Source organism: Labrus mixtus, chromosome 3 (assembly GCF_963584025.1).
Source record: "Labrus mixtus chromosome 3, fLabMix1.1, whole genome shotgun sequence".
Taxonomy (NCBI): Eukaryota; Metazoa; Chordata; class Actinopteri; order Labriformes; family Labridae; genus Labrus; species Labrus mixtus.
This window is the reverse complement of record NC_083614.1, coordinates 16,681,311-16,709,250: the sequence shown is the minus strand read 5'-3', so window position 1 is coordinate 16,709,250 and position 27,940 is coordinate 16,681,311. Positions and strand designations below refer to the sequence as shown.

General features: G+C 40.0%; 1 protein-coding gene across 11 annotated transcripts; it reads right to left on the bottom strand.

Moving 5' to 3' along the window:
* Positions 1 to 18: 18 nt before the first annotated feature.
* On the bottom strand, positions 19 to 27,662 carry tcf3b (transcription factor 3b). 11 transcript variants are annotated; one of them, XM_061033383.1, is made up of 22 exons: positions 27,100 to 27,661; positions 26,853 to 26,945; positions 24,106 to 24,202; positions 22,313 to 22,385; positions 17,126 to 17,199; positions 16,454 to 16,526; positions 15,917 to 15,957; positions 15,542 to 15,674; positions 14,539 to 14,585; positions 9,453 to 9,552; positions 9,261 to 9,361; positions 8,831 to 8,954; positions 8,636 to 8,694; positions 8,164 to 8,239; positions 7,586 to 7,647; positions 7,287 to 7,472; positions 6,510 to 6,621; positions 6,199 to 6,346; positions 5,824 to 5,877; positions 4,413 to 4,654; positions 4,144 to 4,295; positions 19 to 3,430 (listed from the first exon to the last, which is right to left on the bottom strand). In XM_061033383.1, the coding sequence occupies exons 3-21, from the start codon at positions 24,178 to 24,180 to the stop codon at positions 4,150 to 4,152; spliced, it is 1,926 nt and encodes a 641-aa protein (XP_060889366.1). In that variant the 5' UTR covers positions 24,181 to 24,202; positions 26,853 to 26,945; positions 27,100 to 27,661; the 3' UTR covers positions 19 to 3,430; positions 4,144 to 4,149. The 11 variants fall into 11 exon arrangements, with proteins under 11 accessions (XP_060889366.1, XP_060889371.1, XP_060889365.1 ...); XM_061033388.1 differs by lacking the exon at positions 26,853 to 26,945 and having other exon boundaries at positions 9,261 to 9,358; positions 27,100 to 27,662; XM_061033382.1 differs by lacking the exon at positions 26,853 to 26,945.
* Positions 27,663 to 27,940: the final 278 nt, after the last annotated feature.

Below are 27,940 nucleotides of genomic sequence, written 5' to 3'. Positions count from 1 at the left end.
TTCCAAACTACAAGTAAACCCTTTATTACAATGTTTTCCTTTATTTTTCCTTTTATGTATACAATTTCAAAAGCCAGACATTGGAAAAGGTATAATCTGTTATTAAAAATGGCACATTTATTGCTACATTACTGTTATATACAGGACAGTTCTCAACTATATATATTTATATATATAAAAAAAGAAGATGATGAGATTGAGTGAGGCACTGAAGACCCTGCAGGGGGTCAACAGAGTCCTCACACCAAGATGTCAGGCTCTTTACCTGTGAATGTGTTTAACACTCAAAATTCGCTCCCCTTTCAATTCAACAAAGATAACAGTTGTTGAAAGCATGTCTTTTTTTTTTGTTTTTTACTGCTTTCTTTTCCCAAAACAACTTCAAACCCTTCAACTGTTAACATTATGTGCTCTTGCAGAATTCAATTTTCTATCCGCAAATTTTAAAATGTCAATATTGGGACTTTTGTTAAGAAATAGGGTTCCCCAAAAATGTAGTTGAGTATGTAGCTTTTAAGCTAATGGGATCTTCATACATACTGAATGACATAGAGTTATTTTTTTCCCTTGGAACAAATCTGCAATATTCAGTAAACTAAATGGTCTTGTAATAATAAAAGTAAAACTTCAAATTCAACTCTGAAAGAACTGATCAGAACATCTTACTAATAGTTACTGTTGACGCTATCAAAGAGCTGGAAGAGGCAAGGTCAGAGGTGAAAAGTTTCACTGGAGACTATATATACTGTAAGTCACTGCAACAAAGGGCTTGCACTCTGGTGAACAGAAATGTCAAATGCTCCAAGTCTTTAGAGGCTCCAGCTAAGACATAAAATAAAACTCCCTACATTGAAATTGATACATACACTGAAACATGTTAATGTGCATCAAAAGCAGACAATCAGAGCCACAAGCAGTATCTCTTGAACCCCTTAATGTCATCCGATTTTGCAATATAGGGCAGATAGAAAGAAAACTCGTGATCTGGACCCATGACCTTAACTAAAACAGCAGTTTGGACAATATAATCCAGTTGAATAATTAGAAAGAAAAAAAACGAATAAAAACTAAACAAGATCTACATAACATTTATTTATTTAACTAGATACACTGAAAGAAAATCTCTTTATACCATTTTAACTTCTTCCTGAAAATTGAAAAAAGCATTAGGAGAAGGAAGGGTGGGGGAATGAACAAGTACCTCTTTAATCTCCATGATAAATGAAATGATATGGTTCACAAAATAAAACTGTCTTAAATGAAAAATACAAGTTCAGGCACTGATAAGGTATCACTCTCCCATCATGTTAAGTCTTGAGAATGAAAAGGCCACACTATTGATTTGTATAGGTCTTTTTCTTCATCTCTTTTTTCTTTGTAGAAATTTAACACAAAATGCTCTCCCTCCCATTTGTGATTACATGTTGGGAAAAACCATTCACAACATGACATGACATGGGAATAACATCACGATAACACTGTTTTGTTCTCCATATTATCCATTACCTTACACCCAAATACCGACGTCTGCCTCTGAAATAAATGTGCAGGCGACTACAAAGTGAGCTGCACACTGAGAGCCACTTAGTTGTGGGCAGACATTAGAAAAAGGTGAAATGAAAACTATTATACTGTACTGAAGAAAAAAAAAACAGGAAAAAAATGAAGGGGATCCACATTTGTATGGTAGCTACATTCAAAAACCAGTTGCATAATTACTGTTAGAGACAAAAAATCCCTTCCCACATTTTTCTTCTGTGCCACACTGCTTAAGCAAGAATACCTCAACAGGACCATGGCACAGACACCGTCCACATACCCCCAAATGGAAAGAAAAAAGTTCATCTGGGTAGCTGATAAGCATTACAACTTAAACTGGAATAAAGGATACACCAAACACTTTCAACATTTTCTTTTTTCATCTGGTGCTGCAAGTCCTCTGCAATTCTGTTTCAATTTTGAGTTAATTTTTGAACAATTTAATTTTTATGTCAAATATCCCCTTATTCAGCTCATCTACAATACACTCTAAACTTCAAACTAATATTGCCATTTATGTAAAAAATCTACAATGTATAGACTAACAAAAAATATATATTCTTATATATATTTAATTTTGAAAAATGAAACGTATCAGAGTAATGTATGAAGTGAATTTACACGTCACACTTCTCTCGGTAAGAAACTTGAGAACAGACTTACTCACGAGGAAGGTGAGGGGCTGTTATTCAGTGGGAATGCTCATTTAGGAAAAGAAAGCCCGGTACACAAAGGCTTGTCTGCTTCAAACAAACTGGATTCCTTTTGATGGAGGGATTTCAACAGTCCTCAGAGTTTTTTGTCTTTTACAGAAAATCAATGAAGGGGAAAAACTTGAGCTGTAAAGTCTGCTGGCATTGACAGTAAACCATTTAAAGAAAGTAAGAGCACTAAGTGGTGTTGATCACTTAGCAAGTGTCTCCAATGGCTTTTTTAACACGACTTTCAGGGACTGAAATGCAACACAGATCGACACTTGTCTTCCAGCTTGAACCTACAAAACTGTGCTTTGTCTTTTCCACCTATGCCTTAGTACATATCACAGTACAAAAACCTGAACCTATGACAGGGGCTTACGGGAGTAAGTCTGAAATTTTGTGGTCAACTAATAGGAAGAACAGTTTTGTTGTTGACAGATTCAACTCTGATAATTCATGTGTTTTTTTTATAAAGGACTTTTTTTTTTCCAGTGTCCAGATTGTGGACTTTTGGACTGTCAAAACTTTGACCTTTCCCTTGTGTCCTTTCTTTCACCTTCCTCAAACATCTTCTGATAAGATCAAGGCAAGGTCAGCGAATTTAGACAATTCAACTTCAACTATTGGCTTGGTTACATAACATATGTAAGACTGTACCATCACGCTGGGAATGACATACATTAAAAAATAATTGCTCATACAAATGAGCAATCCCTCACAATAAATGTTCCTCACATGTCAAGCAATTTGCTTAAATGTCAAATAGAAAACATGTAACAATTAGGCACAAATCCTTGATTCAATTTGTGTTTGTTTAGGTCTCCTTCCTTTGACAAGAGCACCTCTCGGCAGTGTGTGAAGTCCCAATTTGTGGCAGGACAAAAAAGTACTCCGGAGTTCCATCATCTTGTGGAAACCAAGAAGAAAAAAAGGATTTTACATGTATAAAACAAAGCAAAACTAAAAAAAAAAGTTCTTCACATTTGAGCTTGTAGTCATGGTTGGGAGTGTGACAAACAGGCTGTGTCAGTTTTGGCAGTATGCATGTGTGTACGAGTGTGTGAATGTGCATCTTGAAACTTGAACGGACAATACACAGACATGTCCACATATACACACACACACTGAGAATAATGGGTGGAAGAAATCTGTTAAGGCCACGTCCTCTGACAGCCAAGGAAACACCACTGGATCTGGATAAAGGAAGGATCACATACAATATGATTTAGTTTTCGTTCATTTAACCAAAACATTATCAAAGACTATGGACAATACTAAGACCACTGACTTTCACAAAGCAGAATATTCCAGGTTTAAGTTATAGTCCTTAAGATTTTCATGAAATCCTTTTCCCTCTTCTTAAAAATGATTTGGCTTTGTTGCGAGGTATAACATTGTTTTTAAACTGAACTCTAACATGATCATGATTTCTGTCTGAATTCGAGACTACTCCACTCCAAAGTTGGATTCAAGTAGGAAATGACGAACCAATATATATATGATGACACAATACACAGAGGGGAGCACAGTTAATCAAAAATGTGACTTGTTAACAAAGACGTTAGAGTCAATAGTAATTCATCCGTTTATCCAGTTACGTTCTGTTCAGTTTGAATGTTGTGTTTACAAGCTGCAACGAACATTGCTAATGTCTCTAGCTTTAAAGATTTCAATAATCAATTTTCAAATAATCATGCATGTTTAAAAGAAAATGTTGCTGATGATTATGGAGTAACGGATTAAAGGATGTGTGCCCAGCTCTGACAATACAAGTTGCCTGACTTCTATGTTATCAGATACACTAGTTGCTCATCTGTTATAGGGTGGACAACTACAACATTCCCACAGTAAAACCCTTTTATTAATAGTTTTTTATTAATTGAAGTTGTTGATGTTCAAGGCCTACCTGGTGTTACATGTGGCCAACTGGGTTGTGGCCATCTCCTCCCATACTGGGATGGCCTCCTGAAAGCTGCATGGGTGCTTCACCCACCACCCCAGACACCTTCTCCTCCTCACGGCGTTTTAGACATGCTGCCTTGGGGTTAAGGTTACGCTCTAACAAAGAAAGGAAGAACATAAAGAGCGGGCTCAGTATAAGAGAATGACAAACTGTTGATTTAGTGGAGGTAAAACATAACTGTGTCTTCCATCATTGATGTGCTGCAGACTGACCTCTGACTTGTTGTTCTAAATTGAGGATGACATTGACGGCTTGATGCAGGATTAGAAGTTTGGTCTGAGGTTTGTCATGGCTGAGGTGCAGCTGGCACATCCTTCCAAGCTCCTTAAATGCCTCGTTGATGTCCCGTACTCTCAGACGCTCTCTGGCATTGTTAGCCACTCGCCGTTCTTTCTCACGTTCCATCTTCACCTCAGGAGGAAGATCTTCATCATCTTCCTCCTCATCTTGACTACTCAAAATGAAAATAGAAAAAATAATTATTTTAAAGGCAAGACAACATTTCAATACATACCATCAGGTATTTTAAGAGTCCATGCTACATTATGGCTAGCATTTAGCTGTTCAGAGGCAGAGTCAGTAGCTCTTTCCTAAAAAATTTAATCTAGACTTATGGAAAAGTAATGTCCATCAATCATCACTTATGGGCAACCGTACATGTGTGATGGTGACTGTTTCTGCAGAGATCCTGTCCTCTGCCTGTATTTTGATGTTTTGGTTGACTTAAAATATTTCCCCCAGCCACTGACAGCGCACAGGAATGGTCAGGAGTGGTTACAATTCAGCAATTGGATGACATTCAAACCGGCAATGTGATGAGGGCAATAAGCTTTTGCTAGCTTGCCAAATAACCTGCTCTTCATTTACATCAAATGTTATATTCTCAGGTAGCTTGCTGTGTACAAGCAGTAAATGTACACATGAAGTCCTGGAGTGGGCGTGCGCTTCTGGTGGTGATGAGCCCAGGAGAAGTGGACCAGTTTGAATGTTGATTCTACTGACCTTTAAATTTAGTATCAAAAGTAGGGACAGACTATCCACTGGTGAGCTTTGTACTGAATGTACGCACACAGTGTCAAAAGTTTCACACTCAAAAAAGCAGCATATCCCAGTTCAAATGTATATAAAGAAAATGTAATCCGACCGAAATAGATGCATTCACCTAACTAAGTATACAGAGCTGTATGTGCATTGTATGTGTTCTTTAAGAGGGGACTGCATAACGGGCTGTAGCGTCAGCGCCACAACTCTTGAGAGCACAAAGAGTGCTAATGATTTTCTATAGTACGCCGTCGCGAAACAATATGAATGTACAAAGATGTGATGACAGCTGAGCTTCGTTACTGCACTGTAGCAGTATTGCAGTTATATTTCATGGTTTCCAAATTAACCCGTTTGTTATGAGTAAAGGCTTTTATGTTCTTTGTAGCAAAAGAACAGAAATATGGAAATTCAATGATTAATAAAATTCAGATTAGGATAGCATTTTATAATGTTTCTACAAATCAAAAAGCAGACTTTTGTTCCACATACATGCGCTTTCAGTGAGCCCAGGTGCATTAACAGGTACTTTGAGTGGGCCCACAAAGCACAAGAAATGGATTATCTATTGGAGCAACTTACTCATCTTTGTGGTCTGTAAGGCTAGAGAGCATCTGGAGGGTAAACGCCTCCTTTCTGAAAACGTGACATGAAGGGAGGGGGATTTCAACAGTGTTAAATACCTAACAAAGTCTGGGCATCAATGGGACACATAGGACAGTGGAGATGACTAACGTGAATAAAATTGTAATTTCAAAGCGGATATGTTGAACCTAACCGCAGACCTATCTTTAATAGGTTCCATTATATTTTCAAAATTTGCAATTATTTCCAGACAATATCCACCTTTGTGGGATGAAATGTGTAAAATTGACAGTATAAAATATGTTGTACAAGTTTGCGCTAAAAACAAGCCAAAGGTCAAGATTAGAAAACATTAAAACAGGAAAGCCTTACCTTGTTCGACTACGTGCTACCTTGGAGTCCTTCTTTTCATCTTCTGATTTGTCAGCAACAGATGAATTCTCATCATCCTCTTTGTCTTCTCTTTTGATGTCTGAGCTGCTGGAGGAGTGTGTGGAGCGAGCCATACCACCAGGGAGACCTAAGGACAAACACATAGACAGGAGGATCTTGTTAAATTGCACTTAGGCCTACATAAGATATATTACAACTGATGAATTTGGAAAGCTAAAATTAAGCAGAGATGATCAAAGTATGAAATTACGAAGTCTTTTATAAGTGAAAACCTATTTGGTAGGACTTACTGGTAAAGCCTTCTGGTTGGCCGACTGACGGCGTTGGTCCGGATGCATGATGACCGTGCAGCAAAGTGTTGCTGGGAGGAAGACCAGTGGGCTCCTCGTGTTTCCCTCCCTGCTGATGAAGAACCATAATGTGCATTACAGAAGGGAAAAACAGCAAAAAGTTTCCTAGAACAAAATGCCCTTTTCTTACTTGAGTAACTCGAGATAAAAAACACCTTGACACGTTAAATCCCGTATTTGTAGTACATATTACATTTCCTGAATGAGGTATTTAAAAACGGAACTCACTAAACATGAACATCAAAAAATACTATTTATAATGAAACGCTTGCAGTTTCACTTTTGACCAGTAGATGGAACAAAATATTGTTTGAATAATAAATTTTGACGTGCTGTTTCTCAGTATTAGTTTGTGTTCTTTGTTATTGGAACAGAAAACAAATTTATAACAAAGAAAATTAAAATAAGGTAACAAGATGTCATTTACATATAAAGTATAAAATTATGGTTAGTAGTCAACCATAAGTCATCACATTCAATTAAGTGAAGTGTGTGGACATGTTTTGGATATTTTAACATATTCTTTGTGTATTTTAAAGTTGACAGTCTCTTGCCTGATGAAATGAGCAGGGACGTCCCTTAACTCAGATTGATAGTTATTATGTATGAGAATAAGCTCACCAAAAACACAACAGAACACTTCTGTTTGCCTCATGTTGATGTCCCCCACTGTCAAAAGTCTCTTGAAACACAATTTGAGCAGAGTAGATGACTCACCATAGCAGGATGTCTGTTACTGAGGGCAAGACTGGCATTGGGGAAAGCTGGAGAGAGGCCACCGAGGCCCCCGTTGTGTACAGAGGACAGCAGGCTGTGCATGTCGGCGCCCTCTAGGCCCTGGCCCACAGCATGGCTACGCAGTACATGGATGGCCTCCTCCAAACGGTCCTCCATTTTACTTTGCTACATAAATAAATGTAATGACTTTAAAAGTGAGTTTCTTCTTAAAGCACAAATAACAGAAAATATTGTCAGAAAAATAAACTTTGTTGTAGCAGAAGAATGTTTGAACATACCAGTGTGTGTGGTTGCCCTTCATAATTAGGTGTTGTGGGTCTTTGCCACTGAGACTGAGCTCCTGCAGAGAGAAATATTGGGATATTTTAGAATTGAAGTCCTTAAATTTACAGCAGATGGAGCTGCATACTCGTTTATGTGCTTAGGAACATCAACAATGCAGAGGATAATTTTTGATCCAGCAATTTCAACTGATTCATTTTTGTGTGCCAAAAACAAGGTTGCAATCAAACAAAACAAGTTCAATAAATTGGACTGATGAAGTGAATGTGTGCCTAAAATTGAAATATAAAAATCTGTGGTTGCATGAGAGACAACCCGGATGATAAAAACACCCAAACTTTGTTTAAGAACGTTATGATTTGAAAAAATGTACGTTAGATGTTAGAGCTGACAGGAAAAAACATCCAAAAGCTAGTACCAAACTGTCGCGGCGTACAATACAGACTAGGATTTTTAAAGATAAGTAATGAATTCATGAAACTGCAGATTTCTTGATATTGTTTAAAATGGCACATTACTAGATGATAGGAAAATCTGAGACTTAAATTATCTTGATGCTGGAATCGAACTTTACCTGCAATTGCCTGAGGGGATCCAGGAGTAGATGGAGCCGAGGAGAAGTTATTACTATTGTGGTCCGACGGGTATATCTGATGGATAAAAAAAAAAAACATTAAATTATTGCACTGCTTTGAAGTGCCATTTGCATTAGAAAGCATGGTTCAGACTAGTGCTGGGAAATATGACAATTTGTTTGATAAAAAGTTTTTATGGCATGTTACTTTAGAAGTATTATGAGACTTTTTTCATTTGCCCTGATTTGGGGGGGGGGGGGGGGGGTTTGCAGGGGGCACCCCTGAGCTGTTGGGTGACTTGCTCAAGGGCACACTCGCATTACTCAGGAAATGAACCCACACATCTCTGCTGCCCCCTTAAATTTCATATACTTCAGATTTTTACGTTGTAAAAACAGATATTTAAAACAGAAAATATTTGTATTTGTTTTGTTGCCCATCACTAAACCAAAAAATAAATAAATAACCCACTGAAGCAAGAGCCTTCCCAATTTCATCTCCTGAACTGCCAGCTGTGGTGCCTCGGTTGGCTGCAGAGACAAAAATAAATAATGACAGTCAGATGACCCGTTAATTGTTTTCAGAAGTGAATAATCTTATGAACAAGGGAGTTAACAGAAAATACTACGATACTTTTTTGATAAGTTCAATTTAAGGGTTGCCTACCCATGATGCTTTCTCCGTTGATGGCAGGTGTGTGGTTGTAGGTGGTGGGGGCCGAGTGGAAGCCATTGACTTCACTGCCATGCAGAGGATAGTTCTGTGGGGACAGAGGCAGGGGATGACGCTTCTGGAGAGGGGATACAAGTAGCATTATAAGGAACATACACCCTACACAGAAATTAAACAAAATGTGACAAATCCATTTAGAAAGTTTTATCATAAACCTCTTTGTGAAATCTACAATGTAAATTATATAATTGATGAATCTCAGATGAAATGCAGTTTTATTGGAATAAAAGGCACAGACACTTTTGGAGAATATACGCCAAAATGTGTGCTACTGAAGAGTTCCACCATAAAATCGATGATGTGAAGCATTATATAGAAAAAAGAATACAATAAAAAAAAGACCACAATGGTCTTTTAAACACACCATCCTGTCCTGTGGGTTGATTGCAGAGAAGGAGCCCGGCTGCCCAATGTGAGGAGAGTTGCCCAGCATGGCAGAGTAGCCAGAAGAGGACCAAGGGTCTTCTGAGAAAAGCAAAAAGACATTAGCAGAAATCATAAAAACAGACAGGATGAAAGAACAAATTAATTTGAGTGATAACATGTGAATTGTTACCTTGCATATAGAAAGAGCCAGGGTAGACAGCTCCAGGCTTTGCACCAGGATATCCTCCATTGTCTCTGGAATACTCGTCACCAGATGTGGAGGCATACACCTAAACAAACATGCAGACGATGAGCAGTCGATCAGTGATTTCTACAATGAGTACCGAATAAAATAACTGGATATTTTACGTGTAGTCCTGAGAAATTAAATGGTGAAAACTCCCTTTATTTGCATTTCAGGAGTTGACATTAAGTCAAGTTCTCCACTGGCTCTCGATGCCAATCGATTTTCAAGATCACTGGCCCCACCATTGTAACATAACTTCTGATTTGGAAAATAATTCACCCCCAGAAATGAAGAAAATGAACAGATCTGATTTATGTACACATAAGGGAATAAAAAGTCATTCCTAGTTTTTTTTTTTAAGGAAGTATTTCAACAGGCCTTGAGCAGGAAGCTGCATTCTGCTCGCCAGATATAATGTCAAGCCCTGCATTTGAAACCATTTAGTTACACTAGCTTCAAAACAGCCACAAGATGGCAAGAGGGAGTCCGCGGGCTGTGGAGGCAGGTTGGGTCTTTGCCTGTGGGGGAGAACACAGCGGCCATGCCATGCTGGGCACAGCGACGGCATGAATCCCAGTGCACAGTGAGCACTTCCTCTAGCTCCCAGGACCCTAGTGACATCGCACTGCCTGGCCTGCAGCCCCTCCCTATAACACATTCAGTCTCCACTCGCACACATACCATGCATTCGATGAGCCAACACACACACACACACAAGCATACACACAAACATATACATAAACACACATACACACACTCCTCTAGCAAAACCCTCAAACTGGCACTATCACATTGTTTATGAAATCAACAAAGGATTTGATTTTAGAAAAAACATGAAAAAGAGCAGCTCTGATGAAATTGAACATTTTATATTGGCATCTTAAAGAGTCCAAACATATTCACTACACATGGTGAAAAAAACACTCTTGCCGTAAGTGTCATACATCTCTTGCCTCTGAAGCTACAAACTGAATATGGTCATGAGAAGCCCTCAGTTTCCCCACACCATCAGCCACAACTCAGTCTGTCTTTTCCTCTTCTACTCTGTAGTTCATGACAGATAAGAGGAAGAGAGAGAGAACGGAGGCTATGCTGCAAAGAATGCTAATCCAGAGAAGGGATTTTTTCTGTAATTTGATTTAACAGGGAGAAGTGGAAAGGGAATGGAGAGATGCACTTCTAATTACAGAGCCATCTGCCTGTTCCTGGACCACATCCAACTCCACAGGCAGCTGGGCTGAGGAGAGGGAGCGAAGAGAGGGAGAACGATGGGGGCTGGGATCCAGTCAGCGAGTGAGAGAGCGAGAAAAGAGGGAGAGAGAGAGAGAGAGAGAGAGAGAGAGAGAGAGAGAGAAAGAGAGAGATTGCAGTGGGTAGGGGTGGTAAAGGGGCAAGGGGGAGGATTGAGAGGAAAAAATGAAGGCCCTGATGATTTATGAAATGGGAAGAGAGATAAGGGGTGTCGAGGGGGGACAGGAGAAGGTAATCTAAATGACTTAAACAAAGCTTGATATGGCCAGGGGAGTGTGAAGGAAACAGGGGATTTAAAATGATCACGGTTAATTCAGGGGAAAACATGATGGAGATGGTTTCATTTAACAATAGGCTTTGAGTTGTTTTATGAGGAACAATGTCGAGTGAATCCTGCTGCTTTAGATGGGAACAGAAAACTACACAATGACTGGTGAAGCTGGATAATTGTATCCTCAGGAAGAAAGGGGATTCTGGGCTAAAATCCTCCACTAATAAGGGTTTAATGTAATTCGGGTTATGACTGTGTAAAGGTCTCTACATTAGAAAAACAAGGGTTGATGCAGGGGTTGGAGGTAGATGAAGATTAACATAAAACTAACCTCAAAGTACTTTGTTCACTCAGTTAAGCTTTGTTATTAGTCCACTGGGCAACTAGGGGGCAGAAGAGAAGTTTCTCACTGCTGTAGGATTCTTTTCAGGTGAAAGGAGGTGATGGTTCACAGGGTTAGAGCAAGGACCTTGTGAACAGGTTTTAGTGACTTAAATAAGTCTAGTAGCACGAGGGGATGAGAAATGGCATTTGAAGTTTGGCTGTTATACATCCAATAACCACTTTTCAGGAACAAGATTTAACATACAAAAGTAGATAAAAGAAAAAACAAGTTGACAAGGTGGTAAAAGGATGGGAGGGAGCGTGGGAGGGAGGAAAGACCACAGGATCATCATCGGCAGTCATTAATCTGGGCTCAGACACGAGACTAAGAGGCCTCGCAAGCACCACGCCTCACAACTGGGTCACTCACAGGGGGAGGCCCACCCAGGCCATCATGTGGTGAGGCGTAGGCGGAGGGCTGGGTGAAGTGGGGGAGGGGGGGTTCACCCACACAAACATGTCATAATTCGCACAAAAACCACACCGCCGTCATTTACACTGCGGGAAATTACTGAGTTCAGAGAGGGAGAGAAACGGGCCATGGCCAGACAGAGCCTCTGTTAGGGCTTTAACACTTGCAGAAAACTCCTGAATAACTCCTGATTTTTTGCAGGAGAAGCTTTATGTGTGAACGCAAACAGTCACATTTTTCACTCTTACTTTACCCAGAGCTTCTCCTGCCAGCCCCCTAGTATTTTTTCAATATAAAGTCTTTGTGAGCTGATGTGAGAACACAACAGGATGTTATCTGGAGAATTCACCTCCAGCCAATGGGAGAGGGTGGTGCCGTTTATATCAGTGTGACCAGTGAAAGGTCCACAGACTGTATGAACGCAACCGCTACGATCTCCATGCATGTGATTAAACTGTTGCGTTATGGTTTCTGTTCGTCAGTATGTTATTCTCTGCTCTTTTATTGACATTATAATTCTGTTGAACTATGTATCACATTTATATAAAGGCAAATGTTCCCATTTTAGAATCATAGCGGACTCTGTTGCTTCACCCGTTACTTCCACGTATATCTTGTTTTGCTTCAGGAGAACCTGTGAGGTGCATATGTGAACAGCCAGGTCAGGAGAATTGTAGGAGCAGTGGAGTTCGTATGTGAAAACAGCTTGTGATGTAGTAGTTACCACGGCTGAATGTCTACACCCTGAGGTTTCACAACATCATCAGATGGAGGACAGCACGGACACTTAAGAAAAAAAAAAAGCAAATTTCTTCATTCCTGCGATAAACAAGGGGTCAAAAATTGAACCAAGTAGAAGGTTCACAAGTCAGTCTCCTTACTGACTATTTGGGAATCTGATAAAAGCACACCTAATCAATGCAGAAGATACAGTCGCTGCAACTTCAACTCACACAAAGAAAGATCCAGACTTCCTTTCCTGCCAGACAAAACTTCCAAGGCTTGTGGACCTAGTCTGACAGTCAGCCATATAAATCCTTTGAATTTACTTCATCCATGCATTAAACAAATATCAGCATACTCATGAGTCAATTTTCATTTTACTCTTCTGTGTCAAAGTTTTTCAATACTTACTTAGATGATAAAAAAAACATGGGGCAAAGACAAGGCCAAGTGCAGGATAAGGGGCCTTCACTTATACAATCTAAAATTCCCAAGCACAACCAATATTTACACAAACTGGTGGAAAAAAAAAAAAACGTTAAACCTTATACTCTGCCTCTATAGCTTCAAGGTGCAGTTGTGAAAGACAGATGCCAGAAGTGAGCAGACGCAAAGATACCATATCCAGTTAATGTTTGAGGTCACTCTTGACATCTGAGAACTACAGTAGCATGAGGACTTGGTTACAGAAAATGTTTGTGTACTGGCAGTATTTCACATAAATGATCCAGTGGCAGCTCTGGCAGCAGGATCGGGCTCTAATAGAAACAGTCACGCCCACTCAACGACCCACTCGGGTTCCTCTAACTTGAGATATCGTGTTTGCTCTCTTAGAAAGCCATGCATCTTATGGTTCAAAGTGATGAGGAAATTAAGATAGTGTTGTGTAGAAAATGCTATACTACAAGACTAAACAGTTGTCAAATTCAGCAAATGGGCTGCGATTCATCTATGATCTTCAGGAATTAAAACTGTATAGTAATAAGAATAAAATACTCAAACTAAGCAAATTAAATGGCAAGAGTTTGTCTAGCTCTTCTAAACTAACAGTGAGATCCTGTATATATCAAGCATGCAACGATGACTTGTGTTTCCAGCTATGTGTGGTTGCCATCATCCACGCACACATCAGCTGCATCAGCTGCTGGGAATTCTGGGCCCACTGACAAAATGTGACACTTGGTACAGTAAATCAAAGCTCTATATGACACTTCATACTGCTTTGGCCTTGGATTGGGGTTTGATTTCACTTTGTGGAGCAGATTTGATGCAGGATTCAACATTTTGACATCCAACTAAGCCTAAACATTTCCAAGGAAAACAAAATGGCCTAATATTTAGGAACCAAGATTCCAAGAAGGACTTTTAACTATATGAACTGTCTTGCCAAACAACTTCATTAATTGTTTCTACATTGTCTTTTGCTTATAAAAAAGGAATAGCTTTATAGAAATCAAGAAAGAGACAAATAGACCTATAAGCATATTGTTGTCAACTTTGAACGGGATATACATTTAAACCAACCACTGGAATCTAACTGTTTTGGAACCTTAAATGTAGTGCCTGCCAGAAACATGTAAACCATTATTATCCAATGTCTTAGACAGGTACAGCACAAATTGGGCCACAGAAAAAGGAAATTTTTTGACCTGACAAAGTATCTCTAAATCCTATAAAATTGCTTGTCTACATGACAACCAGACCCTAAACACCACTTTAAACCACTTGAGTGTTGTGTAGAAACAACCACAGTCATGATGTTTACTGGGGCCCGAGTTGCCTGACTGTCATCTCACAGAGTCTGACTGAGCAGAGGGTCTTTACCCCCGTCTGTCACAGAACTGCTCAAGCAGAGTGGGGATAGCAGCGTCTACATGCAGTGTGTTTCTATGTGTGGCAAATGTGTGGGAGCGAGAGAATGATAGAGAGACAGAGAGAGAGTAAGGACTGGCTGTGAGCTGTGAAGGCGAGCAGAAATAAGCTCTCACCGAGGATGGCAGGCCAGGGGGTTTCCGAATCTTCTTTGGCTGGGTTTCTACATTCAGGCAGACAGAGACAGAGAAAAAGGTGAGAGACAAAAACACATATAAGGACACATATGCCAATGTTATATCAGTTCAGGTGCAGTTCCTTCATGTGCTCTGGTGGAAACATAACAGACAACACTGAAGACACTGAATAGATGTATTTGCATGTGCATATTAGTGTAAAGGTATGGTAATAGCCACTAAAATATATGCATCTATTGGGTCGCCGGTGTTCCTAGTCGTTAGTTCGCCCTATGAACAGAGGCTGTAGTGGTCTGAGCAGGCGGTCTGGGTTCAACTCTGATCCTCGGCTCCTTTCCTGCATGTCCGTCCCTGCTCTCTCCCTGGTTTCCTACTCTATCAACTGCTCTGTGTAAATAAAGGCTTAAAGGCCCAAAATCAAATCCTTCAAATATAAACATATGCATCTGTGTAACTTAAATATTCAGTAAGTTGAGACAAAAAAATACAAAACAAAACGCCTAACACTCAAAGATAATCTTGTAAAAAAAGTTGACAAAAAATTAGAAGCCCCTTCAACCTAGTTTTTGGATTTCAGATCTCTGATCCTATGAGGTCATTGATTGTGGAGGGAAGTGTTAACAATAGAACTGAAACAAAAGCCTTTTTTCAATGAGTAAATTGATAAATCTTTAATCAACAACTATTTTGATAATCACTAAATCATTCTTCAACCCAACTCCTTAATAAAATACTAAAGAATGACTCTTTCCTGGCTCTCAAATGTTTGTTTAGCTAAAGAATGTAATATGTTTGGATAACGGAGTCTTTTGACTCTTTGTCATATGAACCAATCTGAAGAAATACAGTTTGGCTTTGAAAAATTGTGACATTCAATAGTTTATCACCTGAACCATACTCTAAAGAATGACCTAAAATTATATAAAAATAATAATTAGTGGCAGCCTTAGTTACTCCACCATGACTGGCCCAGTTCTCTTACCTATACTTCCATCAGGTGGCCTTCTCCTGGGGTTGTTTGGATATGATGGATAAAACTGGGAGCCAGATTTTAGGCCTGAAGGAGACATGGCATCAGGGCTGGGCATTGCTATGTCAGTAGGAAGAAACCCAGGCTAGAAGAAGAAGATAAAGAAAAAGGGTTTTACTTATAATACCTGAAGGGGCGCGAGAGAGCAAGATACTAACAGCTTCTAGGAAATGAAGACAGTTGATTCAAAGTGTTTAACGTGAAAAGAGAAGTGAGAAAGCATGGTTTCCTCTATACAGACACACTACATAAAACAGCTCTCTAAAAACACACATATACACATAGATGTAACCTTGTCAAACATCTATCAGCTCAATGGAAACATACCTGGCTTCCAAAGGGCTGGTATGGTGGCCTCTCAGTTTTACCTGCAGGAAATAAAGTGAAGTTCAGATAACGTAAATGCAAGTAAAAACAATCAGATGTACAGCGCAATGAAAAAACAAATGAAAAGTAGGTTTTCCCAAGTACAAAAAGTCCAGAGATGCCCTCCCCTTTTTCAGTACGCTCAGCTGCATAAAGCCGCCTGCCAGACGAAACCCAAGGGAAGGTTTCTGCTTCAGTGCCCTCACATCCCCATCACTCAACGAATGAACACAGGCGCACACACACATGCACATGCATGCGTGTGGACACATACACATTTTACCACTGAGAAAACAATTGGTCATAAAGTATGCACGGAAGTTAAAACAGGCAGATTCAACATGGCTATTTTCATACTGGACTGTGACAGATAATATTTCCTCTGGCACTAATATATACATTTATATGGTTATTCCAACTTAGTTACTGAACGTTTTTAACACGACCACATAGTGTCATTAATTAACAACAGTTAAAGGAAAGTTGAAAAAAACATACCTGGTATCCCTGAACTGATGAATGGAGAGGACAAGCCTTCATGCTCACTGAAGTGGGATCCCTCAGGGTAGCCCTAAAGAAACAAAGGTATTCACCAAAATATGAGTAATTTTAGGTAAAGAAAATATTTGAATTAAAATCTCAAAATCTAGAAAAACAAACTCTACCTAAATGATAACCACTCTAAGTACAACCCTATCTTTCTGGCTCACCTATTCGCCATAGTGGTTACCCTCCCTCTTCTTTTCTCTCTAACAGGATCCATGCCAAACAAATCTGCATTAGCTTAGAGGATTCAAACCTACTTTCTTAATTATCAACTTGTGGTAATCAAAGCCTGCTGCATCTTTTTCATCCCCCGTTTCTAGTATTTACACTGAGTTGTGCCAAGACATTTACAGCGGATGTGAAGCTGACATTACCGATGGGCTTCCACAGAGGTTCTGGGCTACCAGAAGCTTGCCAATTCTGGATCCTGAGCCAAGGTTATTAGGTAGAAAGTAAAACTACCACTTCAAATCAAACATGGCACACAGCATGAAAAAGCGCTATGCTGTTGCATTGGTAGGGTGAAAAGGTGTGCCAATATCCAAGCACCTGGTGTTAGGGCTAATATCTCAAAACTTTAAATAATATGCAATTTAAGACTGCAAGTGTGTATTCAAATCTTACCCGTCCTTGGCTGAATGAGGGGCTGTTCTGTTCTGCCGATCCCCAAGACCCTGAGCCGCTGCGCTCATCTATTGCTGTGGACAGAGAAATTGTTAATGACAGGTATTTAAAGAGTATGTAAGTTAGTCTCATGCAAAGATATAGAAATCAAAACAGCAGGTAAAACTAAACTATTACTAGGAAGGACTATTTCAACCTTTCAATTCAAGCACATAATTATTATCCTATGTGTTACTGTAGAAATGTACAAATGATCTAATGTTGGAATCATATCAAGGGAACCTGTCACTACCTCCTCCTCTTAACATTAAATGTCCTTAAGTGGCCACAATGGGCTTGCAGGAGTAAGCATCACTACTGATCAAAGGCGCTGCTGCCACATTCAAGATGCAATGATGCACCACTTCGAAAAAAATAAAAATAGCAAATACTTGTGAGGGTTCCCATTAGTGTTGATTGCGGTCACTGAACAGCAGCAAATTTACCATCCACATCCCTAATCTAATGTATCTAAACCACACAAAGTTCTACTCAGTCAGTTTGACATATTTAAACTAAACATCTAAAATAACACTAAACAAAATATTTAAAGCCAAAACATGAAGCACAATGTTTTAGGTAAAGAAAGAATCGATGTGTTGCACAAAGGAAAAACACAGCCAAAAGACTGGTGAAGCAGAAAACTCCAAAATACCCCCATCATCCCCTTCTCCCTGTCTTATGCACTAATGCTATCCAGGCTCTCTGGAGACACGAGCCTTAATTGCATGCTGATTTGCATAATTGTGCATATTAATGTGGTTGCCTTATGAATATTCATATTCAGTCTTTGATTTTTGCCTAATTAAAAAAATGTGTGTGAGAAAGCAAAGAGAGGGAGCGAGTGGAAGGAGAAAGCAAGGAGACGAGAGAGAGAGAGAGAGAGAGAGAGAGGAACAAGAGGGATGGCAGAGTGAGAGGGGTCTGGGCGAGATCAGCCGCCTGGCTGACGAGTGAGAATGAGTGATGAGTCTAACAGAGCGGTGCAAGCACCTACATACGCTGCGACAGCAGTGATCTATGGAGCCGATGCCAGTGGCATGGAGAATCAGATGAGCAGGGAGGAGAGGGGACCTCAAAAGATCAGCCTCGCTCACTGTCAGATCGGCCCTGCTGAAAGGCCACAGCACGAATAAAGCTCTGCACCACCGTCAACCATGTCCAATGGCACAGGACATTGGTGAAGGGCTTGCTGCTAAATAAAGATGACAGACCTTGTATGAAGATGTTTCAGACAAACCTTCATGCCAGAAAAGGTGGCATCTAATTAGCCCAATAAAAATCCCTGTTTGAGAAGAAAATCAACAAACAGACTAGAACTGAAAACTCTTGTAATACTCACTGTTTTTTCTTTCCACTTAAAGACACTAGCTTCTGCCAAATTTCAGGTTAAACACCAGCTTTTATTACTTTTTACATATAATACAATCTTAAAACAGGTACTCGATTTGTACCCACATTACCTCTGGCCATATTTAGACTGCCGTTTCAAGTCGCACTATTTACGTCCCTGTGATGTTTCACCTTCAATCTGAGGAGGCCTAATGGGGGGACGAAGTGAACCCCATCTGTATCGTCTTTAAAGGTAACAACAGAAGGGAGACGAGATCAGCGTCCCCGAAACACAATGAGATTTCACAGACTGGAACAAGAATATTACGCTATCACATTAACAATATGAAAGCACAAGGAAGTCATAACGTCTGATCTTGGTTACGGCCGCTTTGCGGAAACACAGTTGGAAAAGGGCTACTGTAAAAAAAAAACAATCCGTGCTGAGTAGGCCAACAGAGTAACTTCATAATCTTAACAGCCTTTTCAAAACACAACTCACCCGCTTATTCAGCTTCCATTTGGCCAGCGGGGGTGCAGAGGATAGAGTGAAAGCACGGCTGTGCAGGAGAAGTCTGACAACATTGTTTCACACTTACTGGAGTAATTAACTCGGAGGCAATTAAAACAAGGTGGAGAGCTGCTGAGGTGACACTGACGCTCAGCCAGCCTAGGAGAGCCAAACTACCTAAAGAGAGGTTTGTCTTTGTTGTTGTTCATCTCAGTCACGTGAACATAAAAAGACAGTCAAAAACCCAAAATGATAAAGTCATGAAACATTTATTTGTAAGATGACCCACCATGTTTCACCATGGAGATCACATGCGACACTATCCTTTAAATATCAGATTTTTTTTGTCCTTGGCATGTTCTGGGGACTGAACAAAATGTTGTTTTACAATCATTATTGCTATGTGTGCATGCACGATACTCACAACGCAGGATGTGAAATGTCAGTCAGGTGACCTGAAAACCAAACCAAAAGCCCCAGATTTCTCCTTTACATGACTATTCTACAATAAAGTATGTCTGATCGCCACATCAGTCAGAGGATAAAATAGATCACAGTTGACCCGTGATCTGTTACAATCAACCCATACAGTTTAGGCCGCATGGGCTCTGCGGATCGATCCACTGTACAACTAGGAAGTAAATTCAGTCTTTTAAAAATATCTTTCTGAAAGTGTTTTTGTTGACTCACATAAAAATGGGTCATAAAGCATTGACATTTGCATGGTGACTGTTTCATTTCACTGTGGCTGCGTTAATCAACCAGGTATCAGCTGTTGGCTGCATATGACATTAGAAACTTAACGTTTATAACGTTGCAGTCTGAAGATGAAAAAAACTCCATTGCAGAGCACTGTTCGACCAAAAACCAATACATTTTGGTGTTTCATCTAACACACACTGCAGGTGCAGCCCGTGCACAGACATCATAACAAACTTGTTTGGTAATTCACTGACAAGACTTTTTGTGAGGTTGATGATCTGATGGGGGGGGGGGGGGGGGGTTACTAATACTGAGTAAAATTATGTAATTCCTATATTACAGACTTTGGAAAATAACTTTCTAAATAAAAAGGGAGTTTATGTTTGGTGAACTGCTTGTATGTGTATTTGTGGTCTGTTGCACCACTACCAGCAGTAGTCACAGAACTGACCACTGTGCATGCAGCTTCTGTAATTAAGAATGTATTGGATCGTAACAGAAGACGGATGCTGTGGGGAAAAATAAATCAACATCTTCTCTTGTTCTTTCTTAATCTTGCTTACAAATGCAATATCAAATTCCATGCCATTTTCAGGTGATTCCAGTTCAGTCAATAGGACTGAAGAGATGAAAATGGGAATAAAACATTTGGATGGATAACTTATTGAATGATTAACTTAACATACATGCTAGTGAGAAATGTAAACAGACATTTGCTTAATCATTAAAACCACAGGTTCTTCTTCTGACTTATCAATCTAGATTTTGGGCTAGTATGAACGTACTTCAAATAAAAGTCACAAGGCAAAACAAATATGGACTCACAACCAGAAGCCAGAAAAATATTTATTCTCTGAACCACAAAGCCTTCTCAGGGCTGCAGTCTCTGAAAACATCTAATTTATTTGAAGAAGGGAGCCACTCTCTGAGATATATTCTCTTGTGAGGGCTTAGATTTTCCAACTACAGCCCACCAATGCACAGAGAAATACTTGACACTAAACTGCAAGTGGGAGCAAAAACACAGCTCATAGTGCAAAAGCCAAATGCATCGTTTGTAAGAAATCTACCAGGGGAAACCACATGTGTAAATTCGCAATGCTGTTTGTTGTGATCTTAGGGTAGCAATTCCTGTCGGGTCTTCTGTGTTTGTGTGTTTATGTGTGTGACGGGGGTTGGAGACGTTGCCAGCAGCTGCAGAGGTGACAGAGGGGACGCCTGCCTAAAGGCTTGTAGGCTTGGCCAGCTCCCACCACAGACCGTCACACTCTGCCTCCCCTACTTCTCAAACATCCCTCACTACTTGCCAATCCTCTCCTCTTTCCTCTCCCCTCCACTCTACCCGACACACCCTTCCCCACACTTACTCGCACACGCACACACTGTGGCCACTGAGGAAGGGAGAAGGACGCCTAATGCAATTAGCACCCCTCTGAGCACTTTTGTGTTGATGAATAGAGGTGGTCTGGTGGGCCAATAGGCTGCTCACTGCCGTTCCCGCGCTGCTGGATCCCTGAATATACAAGCCACCTACGTCATCGATGGACAGTGCTCTTAAATGTTTAAAATTAAATAGGTTTCCTGGGCTTGAAAGCTTCCCATTTTGAATAATAAGCAATCTTTTTGGTTGTTAGTTTCAAAGGGAGGTCCTGACAAATGAAGGCATTACCTAAAGATAAGTTATAAACCGCTAATTTTCTAGCTATGTTTTCCCTCATGAACAGTCTGTTTATGTTTTATTATAGACTGGAATCCCTGTTAATGTGCGATTTAAAATGACACAGTCTACCATAACCTCCCTAGCTCAAATTCACAAATGTTAACTTTTTGACTCCCATGTGCTGTTAGAGGGTACCTGCAGATCTCCCAAAGTTAAATGGGAGGGCCTGAATTATCATATAAAAATGAGTGTCAATGACCGAGGGCCACACTTTAGGACATGAGGAGGGGGGAAGGAATTAACTCCTCACTGCTTAGTAATTGCCTGCTGTAATAGAAACAAACAGAATCCTGCCTTCCACGGGCCGATCCCTCTATTCAACAAGCTCTCTCTTCCACTCTGGCCACTCAGTGCATGCTGGGCCAGTTTAAGAGGCTGCGAGCTGGGGGTGAGGGACATTGTCTCAGACTCAAGCCATTTCCTGCAGATCAGTGGGGGTAAGAGCCCAGCGCGGTGTTGGGGGAGGAGTGTTTTACACTTCAGGGTGGGGGAGTCGTTTCAAGTCCATAAGCCCCTTTTTTTGCCTTTGTTCCTCAGTGGCCAAGTTCTCACTCTGGGGAACACTAGGGAGTGTGACTCGATTTCACACGCCAGGTTGGCAGGGTGACAGAGGAATGAAAGTAACACTACCGACTAATAACATTCAGGAAGAGAGAGGAGCTCACTCAAAGGATTCAGGTGATGGAGGGGGTTGACTACATCCACTTTCCAATAGTTAATAAAGGAAGAAGAAAAAAAAACTGACCAGTGAAGAGAAATTAATTTCTCAAAGATACAAATAAAGGTAGAATAGCATAAACTGACATGGAGTATGCTGTAGTATGTCACGTAGTTTCTTACAGAAAAAAATGCTCAACAACTGGTACAATTACAAAAAGCCTACCTGATCCACCAAACTGGCTGCTGGCGAGTGTCATTGTCCTGTTCTTCCCGTTGGCAACTGGAGGCGCGAACATCTACAAGACAAAAGAGTAAAGATATGGTAACTAACAAAGAAAAGAACTGCACACTTCACACATCCTACTTCCTCTAATAAACCAGATACATGTAGTTTAGACAGGCATTTCAGTGTTGAAACAGTCTAAAGTCATCCACAAACTACTTAAAAATGTATGATTCCACCTCTTGTGCCATCTCAAACCACACTAGAAAAACCATTAAGTTGTAAACATTCTTTATTTTCAAAACCCACATTTCAAAACTCAAGTAATTGCTTACATCTATAAAATTCAAATACAGAGGACTATTGTGCCCCCACCCCTCCCTCCCCTAAAATAGACTGAAATGTTTTGGGTTTTAATTCTAATTTCAGTTTAATTTTTAGTTTAAAAACATTGTTGTTAAGGCCATGATATAACCGAGCCACTGAGGGATATTTACACTAGCTAAATAGTTGTTTTGTGGAAGTTTTCAGTCCAGTACATTTTTCTTACATGGACACCATAATCAATCTGTCCCTTGTGCATATGATCTCTGTCTCCCCTTTGTTTTTTATTTTTTCTGGGTGTGTCTTTGTCTACATTAAATTTAGTTGCAGATATCTTAAACATTCAAAGCCTTGCTTTATTCAACATCCTACATAGCAAGCATTTGCGTTTCTAGCTGGCAATTAAACAAAGAGGAGGAAATATATTTCTACATTGTGTGACAGTTTCTCACCCAATTATCAATGTCATATTTAGACAGAACATCTGCTGATAGAAATTGGCAGCTGATCAATCTGAGCTTTTCTAACACAACCCAACTGTCTAATGAGAACCTCCCACTAACCCCCTTCACAACAAGCAGTGTTTTTCTTTGAGGGGGAACGGCTTCCTTTAAATACCGATGGTGTGGCAGAGAGTAGGCCTATATTAACAGAGCTGCAAAAACTGAAAAGCAAGTCATTATGATGGAACCCTACCAACAACAACAAAAAAAAAAGAGGTTATTTTGTTTTAGAGAAGAAAAATAACTAACACAGCTCTGTTGGATGTCTGAGATGTTTATGTGAGAGTAAAGCTCAACAAAAGCTTTGCGACAAAAAAAGAAAAGCAGGTAAAACAGAAAAAGAAATGTATCCACTTTGAAGATGTCTGGAGGATATCTCTGAAAACACCTCAGTGAAAAATGTCTTCCTAAAGACAAATAATATGAAGAATACGACAAAGAAAACCAGAAGTGAATCCTAACTACTCATCTCAGTTCTTATATAACATTATTATTAGATTGTGTTAACAAGACAAACAGGAGGAAATGACTTCTTTTTGTTATTCATCAGTATTAATATTTTTAGTGGATGCTAGTTCACTACAGTGATGATCCACTTTCTCATTTTGGATTTTTCAAACGCCTACATTATTGAATAACCAATGTTCTAAAACCATGATCCATTTTCACCCGTCACCCTGAGGTATTTCACTTTGATGTAATCAGCACTATCTCTGCATGCCAAGAACGAAAGATGGAAATTATTTGAGCTGACACAACCTATTGTTCAATTTGTTTTAATACTTTTGATGACGTTTTTGGGAGATTAAGCTTCCCACTGAGTTTCTTCGCTCGCACCTTTTCCCCACTTCTCTCATTCAGACCTCCAGCTCTTGTTTGACCATACCCACACCTGTATCGCTCTCTCTTTAGCTCTTCCTCCCACTGCCCCCAAGAACCACCCAGACTGCACTCCCACTCTCTTACCGCGCTGAAATCCAGGAGGTCGTTGAGTTCCTTGTCAGTTCCCACTGCAGCCATTCTTTGCTGCTGTTCGCTCATACCCTTCAGTCTCTAATAAACCCTATGAGAGAAATTTGCAGATACAGGGTTTTAATGGCACTAGCAAGCACACAGAGAAGTTACATATAGCTCTTAAAAAAACAGAGGATGAGGGTAATGACTGGTTTTAACTACTCTAGCTTTGAGGTAACGCAACCCTTGAGATGATTTGTATGGGCAAGTTGATTGTCTTTGTAAAGATACCAATAAGGGCAAGGTCAGCAATAAAAAAAACACGTTTTTTTTTTTAAATATCACAAATGCATTAATTTTGTATTTGAAATATGTTTATTAAAATAATTATAAAGCTGTGTGGCTATAATTATTGCATCTGAGTAGTTACTATATTAAAATCAATGACCGTCTATTGAGTCTGGCACAAACATAGCTCAAATTACCACAACACAGAAAGACAGGCCGATGAGGGAAAAACAGACAACGCTGGGCTACTTAACACTAAACACTTAGGTGAGTCTATTAAAAATGCTAATATAAGCCAGGCAATGCTTTCCCATCCAAACAGAAAAACACTGCCACGAAATGATGAATACTCTGCCTTAAATCAAGTCCCTACCAAGTAATGAAGAAAGAATTGTCTCATTTTACGCAACCCTGGTGAAATAACACAACCATATGTCGATCATTGCTACATTAAAGAGAATGCAATACATTTACAATTACAGACATAATTGGGACTATTGTTAGCCCAAGGAAATAGGGGTGAAAGGCAGAGCTAATGACTGTATGCAAACACGTCATTACCAAATTACCATATGTCAACTCAGAAAGAACCTTGTCAAATGACACAGTGAGCATGAATACTGGATTTACCCTGTGTTTTGCATTCCAACACAAGCCCGAGGCTGCTCTCAGATGCTGAGCGGAGGCTCTGGGAGCCTCACAGAGGACTAGTAGTAAGAGGAGCGAGCCAGCGAAGGAATAGAGGCACTTGGACACCAACAGGTGGTGTGCTTTTACAGCCTCATTTGTAAGTCAGTGTACCAGCATAAATGAATACAATAAAAATACAAAAAAGAGGAATTTTGTTTGAAGGTAATGCAAGTTGGAGAAAGTAAAAAAATAAAAAATAACTCTTTACACTTAAAAGTAGGTAGAGAAATTAAAATGTAAATGTTGAGCCACTTGAAAGCAAAACATTAAAAACCTTTAAAAGGCAGTTATACATTTTATACATTTATGGGGGGGAGGGGGGGGGGGGGAATCACTTCTGGGGGGGGACAATCAGCGTAGTCCAAGTGTAATAAAGTAAGGCAAGCAAACTAATGTAACCTTGAAACAAGTAAAGGAAGTGATCATACAACACATAGCCCAGTGGAAGTAAGCTAGAAACATGGCTGTCAGTGTTTTCCAAACTTTTGAATATGATGGAAGAATCTAGGACAAGCACACCACTAAAAAAAAAAACATAATCACTTACATTTTTTAGCAATAAATTTAAAAGGAGCAGTGACATAGAGGGGCTGGATGTAACAAAATGGCATCTACAGCTACTGCTGGATCAATAAATGAAGCTAGCAGATTAGGGGCCTTTGTCACCCCACACAAGGCAAAGAAGGCAGGTCATTCTGCACACAAGAAGGAAACAGTGAGCTGAAGAAGATGCTTTACAAAACAAACTTCACTTTAAATTAATTTCTTAACAGCAAACACAACTTGTGTGTGTGCCTGCCTCAGGTTTTGACCATAACAATGGGCTTATATAAGTTCCTGTTGCCTGTCTAACAAACGTGGTATTACCATTAAGAAAAAATATTGTTGACAGTAATAAAAAAAAAAGGAGAGAAAAAAAAAAAAGGTGCAAGACACAAGTCCTGTAGCTGTAATAAAGATCAAACCAAAGTCACTTAAATACGCGTTTGCCTCAAAGCTTTTACGGGGACAAGAGCCGCCTTGCTTTAGAGCAAAGCTTATTCAACTGTTGATTCAGTTGCTGTCTAAAAGAAACTATAAAGGCCTCTGTCATGTGGCAGACACAATATATAAAAGATGACCACTTTAGATTGAATGTAACGACAGAAAACATATATGGCACTATACATTATTTGATAATCTCCACTATAGTCTACTTCCAGTGGCAAGCTACTGCTTACAAATAAACCATTCCCCTTTTATTTTGAACTATGTTGACATCATCTTCAACACTAACTAAATCAAAATCAACAGTTGTGTGTGTGTGTGTGTGTGTGTGTGTGTTCCTGGAGTAAACCAATTCTGTGTTAAACAACTGCAACGCCGGTAGCCTATTCCTGCAGAATAAGAGCAATTATCCAAACTTCATGCAACAAATAAGGGAGCTCTTTCTTTCACATATTAGGGTTCAAGTCGTGCATTATGAGGGAGTTCAGTGGAGGAGACGGTGGGGGTGGGAGCATGAGGAATTTCCTGCCAAATGTGCAATAAAATAAAGTCTAGCTGGTGGCCAGACACTTCCATAAAGGAGTGTTTTAAAGGGCTAACAAATGTGTTTTATGGAAAGTTTGTTTCTGGCTTGTGTGGAAAATACATGTAGGCCCCTAACACAAAGTTTTGCTAAAATACTCCCCAGCGTTACACGACGTAAAGATTTCATATTTCCACATAGCCTAGTAGCTAAAGCTATGGCGGAGACACACGGTGAAAAAACAAAATGAGGCTTATTAGACAGAACTAACATTTGACGTAAGTCGAGTCTTTTTGCAGAACAAAGGGGTAATTTCCTCCTCTCCGTGGTCGATGCGGAGACCATCACACACTTGGCTCGCCACCTCAAACCAGACAAAAAACTTAACATCCCCCCTCTTTAACCACACATTCCCGAAAAACTTTCGAAAATTGCAGGCGTCAAAATATGTGACAGTGAAAACCCATCGAATTCATGCAACTTCCCTCGAAAAATGAAGTGAAAGAAGGTCTTTTTACCTCTCCTGGCCAAGTGTCTGATATCCAACAGTAAAAAGAAAAGCGGAGACTCGCAAGGGGAAAAACATAAAACTTCAAGAGAATTTCGACCTCAGTGCATGAAACGCATTGGAGCACCGTAGATGTCTTCCTTTTGTCCTGGTAAGCCTGTTTTTCACGCAGCGCCCACGTGTTTGCTTCAATGTAACAAGTCTGTGTGCAAACAAATCTATTATAGTAACTAATCTCGCGTCTTCCTTTTTTTGTTGTTACAACTGAGATGATTTCATTCTTCTCGTAGACATCTTCACCACCTCCGTCCACATTGTCAGACGCAACACCGTATCCCTCCGCACAAAAGTGAGGGCCTCGATGCCAGCGGTGTCCGATTTCAAACGCCTTTGAGAGAGGAGGTATTCTTACGGCGAAAAAATACCGCTTCCACGTCTTTCGATGGCCAAAACGACAGAAATGCCTATTTCCGCAACACGGTCCCGTGGAGTGTCTTTTTAATGCTCAAAATGCAGGAGCGCTGCTAGCACTATGTCGTCCAGCGGAAGGCTATCCTAAGAAAGTTACCTGCGATTACACAGCAGCAGCTTGACGAGATGGCACGATAAATGTGAGAGAGCTTAGCCAATTGGAAAGCGTGTACGCTTGATTGGCAGCAACAGCAGCCATCGAACGGCCGTAAATCCAATTTATCCCCCGCCTTCGTCTTGACGCTCACTTTCCCTGTGTGCTCAGGGAGGCTGGCTGAGGGGGGCTCCAACATGCCCGCTGACATCATGTTATTACTATGGTTGCTGTGTCCGCTTCCCCTCTTTTCAAAAACAACATTTCCAAAACCTTTTTAATATTT